At 39.3% G+C, this 9,903-nt stretch overlaps 1 protein-coding gene across 1 annotated transcript; it reads right to left on the minus strand.

Annotated features, from left to right (window-relative positions):
- Positions 1 to 307: 307 nt before the first annotated feature.
- On the minus strand, positions 308 to 766 carry LOC122043530. The gene has a single exon (XM_042604160.1). The coding sequence runs from the start codon at positions 764 to 766 to the stop codon at positions 308 to 310; it is 459 nt and encodes a 152-aa protein (XP_042460094.1).
- Between the last annotated feature and the right edge of the window lie 9,137 nt (positions 767 to 9,903).

Here is a 9,903-nt window from a genome sequence, read left to right on the forward strand (position 1 = left end):
CATCGCGTCGCTCCTGGGGGGCCAACTCAGGTGGTGGCAAGCCCATCTCGGCAGCATGACGGGAGTCCTGAGTGAATTGAAAACAATTGTTGGTGGTGTGCGTGTGGGACTAGTGATAAGTACAATAGCACGGTCCCCAAGGCCCAGGTCGGGGGGCATGAACTGCAGCTACCCGCGGGATTGGTCGAATATCTTGATCGGGGTGGAAGGTAGGTCTGGCTTCCCGAGCGTGTGGGAGAGGTTGAGCAAGAGGTTGGGGTATTCTTCTCTCAGGCTTATTTATGGAAGAAGGTTTGCCTATCTTCCTTCACGCTGCCTGCGCTTCTTCCACATTGATGTAGCTGGCCGCTTTCTCCAGCATCTTATCAAAACTCTTCATGGGATTTCTGATGAGATCCCTAAAGAATTCCCCCTCTGTCAGTCCATGAGAGAGGATGCTCATGAGTATTTCTGATGTGGCTGAGGGGACATCATGGACCACTTGATTGAAGCGCTTGATATAGCTCCTTAATGGCTCAGAGGGCCCTTGCTTGAGGGTAAACAAGCAGTGGTCGGTCTTTTGATATTTCCTGCTACTAGCAAAGTGGCGTAGGAACGCGGTTTTGAAATCTGAGAAGTAGTTGATGGACTCATGTGGCAGTCTATCGAACCACTTCTGGGCAGAGCCCGATAGGGTATTCAGGAATACCCGGCATTTCACGGCGTCGCTGTATTGATGTAGTAGAGCCGCGTTTCTGAACTTGCAGAGATGATCTTCTGGATCCATGCTGCCATCATATTCCCCAATAGCTGGGGGGCCTGTACCCTTTGGGCAGCTTTTCCTCCAATATCTTGGAGGAGAAGGGCACTTTCTCCTCTAGCTCCATCCACCGTTCTTCGTGGAGGACGATAACCTTCCCCCTTTTTGAATCTTTGGGTAGAGAACTTTTCGCCATAGAGACTTACGGTTGCTGCTTGCGACTATAACATACAGGATTTGACTGATAATAACCCTAGTCGGGCTCCCTGTAGAAAGCAGGGGGAAATTCTACAGGCTGCTTTCTCTTGGAACCTTGATCTGAGGTGTGAGCAGGCTCTTTGGAAACCTCCTGCATCTTTCGTGGATGGGAGGTGGTAGTTTGTTTTTCAGAAGCTGCCCGCTTCTTGGCCTCTTTGAATAGCTTGTATTCTCCCACTGTCATGGTCACGTTGATGCACCCAGAATCCTCCATTTTCACCGTTCTGGAATAGGTAGTTTTGTTCCCACAAATGGCACCAAATTTGATCCCGACCAGAAGATGAGTCGGATGGAGGCTAGTTGTGTTGTCATCGGTGTTGACGAAAAGTCGGGGAGGTGCCAAGTCGATCGGGTACTTGCTCGAAAAGTTCTCACGGGCGGATGACGGGGGGTGATGATGAGGACGATGAGGCGAAGGTTCTGCACACACTCAGACAAGCCACCCACACATTAGAGACCAAGAACCAGGGAAAAAGTCCCCAAGTCAGGCCCTCCGACACTCAAGTCAGATACTTTTCCCCCAGAGGTACAGTGAAAGGATGAAAAGTAAAGGACGAATGCGTAAAGATAAGTGAGCATACCTGCATAGAAGAAAGCCTCCCTTTTTATATGGCAGTGGGTACTTTTGAAGTCTGGCGAGTGTCAGGGAATGTCTGTGTCAGGATTTGTCTGGCGGTGAAGGACGCGTGGCATTTTCCTATAGGTCGGCGGAAGGATCAAGGTGCTGTTGGAGTGTATACTGAAAGCCTAAGCTTTGTAAACATTCATTATGAATAAAGAATCACATTTGGTCTAATTATCTACATTTGTTTGTAGTTGTTCATTTAATTTATATTGTAGATAACATAGTATGTGGTGTCACATACAGAAGATGATGTTATCAGTACCTTATAAATTATAAACAGTAGCTCACGACCAGAATGGAAAGGAACAAACCATTAGAAGGTCGTAGTGTAATTAGGTATTAGTTTATCTTGACTATATAATTACACTAGTACACTCAGAGTGTATTGAGTAGGACCATTTGAGGTCGTTCCTTTTATACTGACTTTATAAAGGAACAAAGACCTCAGTTATTATGGAAGTGTGTGCTCTTAATCCTAATATAATAACAAGCACATATGTTTGATATTTATTTCTTTAATTTATCAATGGGTGAGATTTAGTTCGATGAATCAATAAACCCGATAAATTGGGAAATGGTATCACTCATAGTGTGTGTTGTTGATTATAGAAGGAAACTGTGTCCTAGTGATACTAGGTTGATAATGTCCTCAAGAGGAGCTCATAAAGATTGTCATGTTAAACCTTGCAGTGGACTTAGTCCGACATGATAATAAGGTTGAGTGGTACTACTCTTGGACTTAGATATTAATTAAATGAGTTGTCGATAACTCACTTAATTAGTGGACATTCGATATCTTAAACACAGGAGACTAACACACTCATAATAAGAAGGAGCCCAAAATGTAATTTGGGATTGGTGCGGTAGTTCAATGATAGTTCTCTAGTGGAATGAATTATCATTGATAAAATTAAGTTGTGTTTCGGGCGAACATGGGATGCTTAATTTTATCGGAGACCAAAACCAATTCCTCCTCTCGGTCCCTATCGTAGCCTCTTATTTATAGAATACTATACCCACATATACCCACCTTCTATACCCACCTAAAGGGGGCCGGCCAAGCTAGCTTGGGAACCAAGCTTGGGTTTAAGGTGGCTGGCCCTAGCTTGAACCCAAGCTAGTAGGGCCGGCCATAATTAATTAAAAGAAAATTTAATTTTAATGTTTATTATTATGTGGAAGATTTAATTTAAAAGAGAATTAAAATTAAAATATCTCTCTTGTAAAAGATTTACAAAGATTAAAGAAAGAGATTAGATCTCTTTCCTTATTTGTAGATTGGAGAGATGTTTTATTTTCTCTTAAAATTATTCACATGTTAATAAAATTAAAATTATAGATATTTCCTTTTATTAACCATGAAGAGATTTTAAAGAGAAATTTTATTTTTAAAATTTCCGGAAACAAATAAGGAAAGTTTTAATTGTTGATTGAAACTTGTCCAATTTGCTTCCTATTGATTTGGCCGGCCATCATTGTTTAATTGGGGAAATATTATTTTATTTTTCTCAATTAAATCATGTCAAGGAAATTAAGGAAAATTTATTGTAATTAAATTTCCTAATTTACCTAGGCCAAGGAATATAAAAGAAGGGGTGAGGGTGCCTTCACAAGACACAACATCTATTATTCCTCTCCCTCTTTTGTTCCTTGGTGTGGTCGGCCATCATCTCCTTCTCTTCCTCTTGTGGTGGCCGAACCTCTCCCTCTCCCTTGGAGTTCTTGTGGTGGCCGGATACTACTTGGAGAAGAAGAAGAAGAAGGAGAGAAAGCTAGCATCTCTTGGAGCTTGGTTAGTATTTTGGTTTTGCTCCTTGGTAAAGCTTTTCCTTTGTGGCGAACCTTGCTTGGAGGAGAAGAAGGTGGTTGGTGGTTTCTCATCTCGGTTGATCGTTGCCCACACAACGTTCGAGGTTAGAAGAGGAATACGGTAGAAGATCAAGAGGTTTTTCTACAAGGTATAACTAGTAATTTCTATTTCCGCATCATGCTAGTTATTTATGGAAATAATACCAAATACAAGAGGCTTACGTTCTAGTATTTCGAATATGTTTTTTCGAAGTTGTGTTCTTTTGTTTCTTTCTTTTCCTTGTGATTTGATTGTTCTCTTTGGTTAACCTAAAGTTATTTTAGGAAATTAAATATTAGCTTTCTATTAAAGGTTTTGTCTAGTCGGTGGTGGTTGCTCCCATATCCAAGAAGGCCATGTGCCTCGCCACGTCAGTACTGGGAACCTTTTATGGAAATTAATATTTAATGGAATTAATAACTTAAGGAGACTTGGGTCGAACGTGTTAAGTTCCGCAGGAGATCCAAGTCAAAACCTAAAAGAACAAATAGGTTAAGTTTTGGATCAAACGTGTTAAGTTCCGCAGGCGATCCAAAATTTAATTTAAAAGAACACATGGTAGCTAGGAAAAGGTTCAGACCTTTGTACAAAATTTTTGTACAGTGGAACCTATAGGTTTTCCGAGTAGCAACCAACAATTGGTATTAGAGCTAGGGTTTTGCCTCTGTGTATTTGGTATTTAGTTTAATTATGCACATGTCATACATAATTAGGTATACTAGTAGGATGTGCTAACTTTGTGGATGCAGGATCCAACTATTATGGCTTTTAGTTAATTATGTGTGTGATTGGACCCTTGGACATGTCAAGGGCAATTTATATGTGTGTGCATGATTGTATTAAAATACAGCAGGAGCTGTATTTAGTTTTATTAGGATTTTATTTTTGATCTAGATACATGTACATTCCTTTTATGGAATATAGGATCAAAAATGTAAAATTCTATTTATGTCGCGGATCGAATCTTGCAAAGCGTGGAACCTTCTAAGGACCAGAGGCGCAGCGGAACTCGGAGCAAGATGGATGCGACAGTTAGACCCGGTGGTGGTGGCCAAATATGGCAGCAGCTTCGGATGACAACACACGGAGGACAATTAAAGATAAAAGCCATAATAGTTGAAAATTAGATTTTCTATTTATTGCTTTTATATTATGCTGTGTGTGCATGTTAGTTTACAAGTTTAGTAGGCTAGCATAGTTAAAATTCCTCATTTATAAATAACTAAGTGGGAGAGGGATTTTTAAGTAAATCCCATGGTCTCCATTACTGGTTTGTAAGTGATGCAAACAAGCTTGCGCGTTGGCTCTGAGTGCCTTCCTCCATAGTGGATGAGCTTGTTTGCGGATCACTAGAACAGACTTCCATTTTTGGATGACTATAGGAAGTTAATTAAGAGCGTGTGATCTTCCCCAACGGAAGGGGCATAATCTTATTAATGGACTTAGTGTTAAGTAATGGTGTACACTTAGACACATCTAATAGTATCCTCCCCAACGAAGTCACTGCTATTATTTGTCTGACCAAATAATACCAACTATTAATTTTATTTGTCAAAAAGTTAGGTTGACAAGATAATAAATTAATGGGTTAAAACCCTCCTTTTACAAATGTTGAATTTGTATACGTCCACACTAACGTGGCATACAAAATTCACGGTGTTTTAAGGTGTTGGTTAATTTAAAATAGTATTGTTTGAGGAATCAATATTATTCTAAATTTAGAGTTCTGACCAAAAGTTATTTGTGATTTTTAGGATGTCTTTCAACCCACTATCCATCATACTTCAACAAAATAGACTTACTGGACCTAACTACATAGATTGGAAAAGAAACCTGGACATTGTTCTTACTGCTGAAAGCTATAAATTTGTACTGACTGAGCATTGCCCTGATGCACCTACTGGTGAATCTACCCAAGAGGAGATTGAATATCATAGGAAATGGGTAAAGCAGATGAGATGGCACGTGTTACATTTTGGCTTCAATGTCAAATGTATTGCAACATCGACATCAAGATTTACCCTATGATATCATGAACAATCTCAAGGAACTCTTTGGTCATCGGGATAGGGCTTCTAGGCAAGAAGCCATGAGAAAGATAATGACACCACCATGCAAGAGGGTACTCCTGTAGGGATCATATCCTAAAGATGATGGCTTATCCGAACGAAATACGGATCCTTGGAGGAGAAATTGATGGGAAACCCAGATCGATATGATCCTCCAAACCCTACCTAGAAGTTTTGAGCGATTCTGCCGAACTATAATATGAATAAAAGGATTTATTCATTAGGGGAACTACTGACAGAACTTCAGCAGAAGGGTTATTTCGTCACAATGCTCAAATTCACTATGAAAATGGTTCTACTTCTAAACCGAAAGGAAAGAAGAAGAAGAAACAAACTGGTTCAAAAGAAAGTGAATAAATCTCAGTGTACGGATTTAAAGGAATGAAGAAGCCAAGGGCAAGTGCTTCATCTGCAAGGAGACAGCGGACTGTCCTCGTAAGAACCAAAACAAAGGTATATCTCATGCTCTAGTTGTTGAAACATGTTTAGCGGTGTTATCTACCAGAACCTGGTGTGTAGATACGGAGCCACCGATCATGTCTGCAATTTCCTGCAGGGGTTCCAGGAAACCCGACTATCTGAAGGGGAGATTACTAGCTACATGGGCAATGCTACTAAGGTGGCGGGAGACGTCTACTTATCTTTTAGTAGAAATAAAATTTGGTTTTAAGAAATTGTCTTTATGTACCCGCTTTAGAAAGAATTTAATTTCAGTTTCTAAACTGCTTTTAGATGGATATTCAGTTTCTTTCAGTAACGATGTAGTTATTAAAAGAAATAAAGTGATTATCTGTTCTGGTACATTAGTTGGCAATTTGTATACTTTAAATCCAATTTCTTCCACAAAGCAAAACATGGAAATTTATAACTCATCTTCTAATTCTAATAAGAGAAAAGAACCTTCGCAAATGAACCAAGCATATCTTTGGCATCTAAGGCTTGGACATATTAACTTAAGTAGGATTCAGAGGCTTATAGCCGATGGACTTTTGAGTTCATTTGAGTTGGAAAATTTTTCAACTTGTGAATCTTGCTTGGAAGGTAAAATGACCAAGAGACCGTTCAAGGCCAAGGGGTATAGAGCCAAAGAAGTGTTAGAGTTGGTTCACTCTGATTTGTGTGGTCCTATGTCTGTCCAGGCTGTTGGAGTGTATACTGAAAGCCTAAGCTTTGTAAACATTCATTATGAATAAAGAATCACATTTGGTCTAATTATCTACATTTGTTTGTAGTTGTTCATTTAATTTATATTGTAGATAACATAGTATGTGGTGTCACATACAGAAGATGATGTTATCAGTACCTTATAAATTATAAACAGTAGCTCACGACCAGAATGGAAAGGAACAAACCATTAGAAGGTCGTAGTGTAATTAGGTATTAGTTTATCTTGACTATATAATTACACTAGTACACTCAGAGTGTATTGAGTAGGACCATTTGAGGTCGTTCCTTTTATACTGACTTTATAAAGGAACAAAGACCTCAGTTATTATGGAAGTGTGTGCTCTTAATCCTAATATAATAACAAGTACATATGTTTGATATTTATTTCTTTAATTTATCAATGGGTGAGATTTAGTTCGATGAATCAATAAACCCGATAAATTGGGAAATGGTATCACCCATAGTGTGTGTTGTTGATTATAGAAGGAAACTGTGTCCTAGTGATACTAGGTTGATAATGTCCTCAAGAGGAGCTCATAAAGATTGTCATGTTAAACCCTGCAGGTGGACTTAGTCCGACATGATAATAAGGTTGAGTGGTACTACTCTTGGACTTAGATATTAATTAAATGAGTTGTCAGTAACTCACTTAATTAGTGGACATTCGATATCTTAAACACAGGGAGACTAACACACTCATAATAAGAAGGAGCCCAAAAATGTAATTTGGGATTGGTGCGGTAGTTCAATGATAGTTCCCTAGTGGAATGAATTATCATTGATAAAATTAAGTTGTGTGTTCGGGGCGAACATGGGATGCTTAATTTTATCGGGAGACCAAAACCAATTCCTCCTCTCGGTCCCTATCGTAGCCTCTTATTTATAGAATACTATACCCACATATACCCACCTTCTATACCCACCTAAAGGGGGCCGGCCAAGCTAGCTTGGGAACCAAGCTACGGCCTAAGCTTAGTTTAAGGTGGCCGGCCCTAGCTTGAACCCAAGCTAGTAGGGCCGGCCATAATTAATTAAAAAGAAAATTTAATTTTAATGTTTATTATTATGTGGAAGATTTAATTTAAAAGAGAATTAAAATTAAAATATCTCTTTTGTAAAAGATTTACAAAAGATTAAAGAAAGAGATTAGATCTCTTTCCTTATTTGTAGATTGGAGAGATGTTTTATTTTCTCTTTAAAATTATTCACATGTTAATAAAATTAAAATTATAGATATTTCCTTTTATTAACCATGAAGAGATTTTAAAGAGAAATTTTATTTTTTAAAATTTCCGGAAACAAATAAGGAAAGTTTTAATTGTTGATTGAAACTTGTCCAATTTGCTTCCTATTGATTTGGCCGGCCATCATTGTTTAATTGGGGAAATATTATTTTATTTTTCTCAATTAAATCATGTCAAGGAAATTAAGGAAAATTTATTGTAATTAAATTTCCTAATTTACCTAGGCCAAGGAATATAAAAGAAGGGGTGAGGGTGCCTTCACAAGACACAACATCTATTATTCCTCTCTCTCTTTTGTTCCTTGGTGTGGCCGGCCATCATCTCCTTCTCTTCCTCTTGTGGTGGCCGAACCTCTCCCTCTCCCTTGGAGTTCTTGTGGTGGCCGGATACTACTCGGAGAAGAAGAAGAAGAAGGAGAGAAAGCTAGCATCTCTTGGAGCTTGGTTAGTATTTTGGTTTTTCTCCTTGGTAAAGCTTTTCTTTTGTGGCCGAACCTTGCTTGGAGGAGAAGAAGGTGGTTGGTGGTTTCTCATCTTGGAAGATCGTTGCCCACACAACGTCCGAGGTTAGAAGAGGAATACGGTAGAAGATCAAGAGGTTTTTTCTACAAGGTATAACTAGTAATTTCTATTTCCGCATCATGCTAGTTATTTATGGAAATAATACCAAATACAAGAGGCTTACGTTATAGTATTTCGAATATGTTTTTTCGAAGTTGTGTTCTTTTGTTTCTTTCTTTTCCTTGTGATTTGATTGTTCTCTTTGGTTAACCTAAAGTTATTTTAGGAAATTAAATATTAGCTTTCTATTAAAGGTTTTGTCTAGTCGGTGGTGGTTGCTCCCATATCCAAGAAGGCCATGTGCCTCGCCAAGTCAGTACTGGGAACCTTTTATGGAAATTAATATTTAATAGAATTAATAACTTAAGGAGACTTGGGTCGAACGTGTTAAGTTCCGCAGGAGATCCAAGTCAAAACCTAAAAGAACAAATAGATTAAGTTTTGGATCAAACGTGTTAAGTTCCGCAGGCGATCCAAAATTTAATTTAAAAGAACACATGGTAGCTAGGAAAAGGTTCAGACCTTTGTACAAAATTTTTGTACAGTGGAACCTATAGGTTTTCCGAGTAGCAACCAACAGGTGCAGCGAGCCCTAGACCATTAGTATATTCCCTGACATGTGGTGATTATTCTCTGACAGATTGTTACAATTTCCTGACTTAATTGTCGTATAGTGTGTGCCCGCCCAGGTCTGTCAAACCTGAACTAGGTCTCTATAACTGCAAACCTTGACCTGTGGGTGCAGACCTGCATTCCGTACCCTTTGTTCTTCCTGTAAATCCAGATCTGTATGTCCTGATCCATGTATTTCATTTTTCCTGTCTTAGCTTGTAAACCCTGACCTGTACGCCTTCGTAAACTCCGACCTGCACGCCTTAGTCTGCTTGTCCTAACCTGCACGTCCTGGTCCATGTATTCTATTCCTAGTCCACGTATTTTGTCCTACATATCTCTGTAGGACCGTTAGATTCGATAGAGGGGGGGGGGGGGGTGAATATCGATTCGAAAACTTAGAGTATAAACGCAACGGAAAAGTAAAATAGACACAAATGTTTTTTACTTCGTTCGGAGCCTGTGACGACTCCTACTCGAAGGCCCGTGGTCCTTGACCACTTTCGTTGGGCAATCACTAACAGATCAAAATATGATTACAGAATGAATACAGGAAATGCTAGTGAAAATAAAGCAATACCGACAAGGAAATTAGATAAAAACTGAAGGAGCACTTTGTCGGAGCGTTGTTGGCGTCGCACTGAACGTCGAGCAGCAAGACCAGCAGTAGAAGAGTTCTCAGATGAATTATTGAAGAAGCTCCATCCCTGGGGCTTCTTTTATATGCTGCTCCGGGCGCCTGGATCCCTTCCGGGCGCCCTGGTACGACGTGGCAGGTCT

This window comes from Zingiber officinale, chromosome 2A (genome assembly GCF_018446385.1).
Source record: "Zingiber officinale cultivar Zhangliang chromosome 2A, Zo_v1.1, whole genome shotgun sequence".
Classification (NCBI taxonomy): domain Eukaryota; kingdom Viridiplantae; phylum Streptophyta; class Magnoliopsida; order Zingiberales; family Zingiberaceae; genus Zingiber; species Zingiber officinale.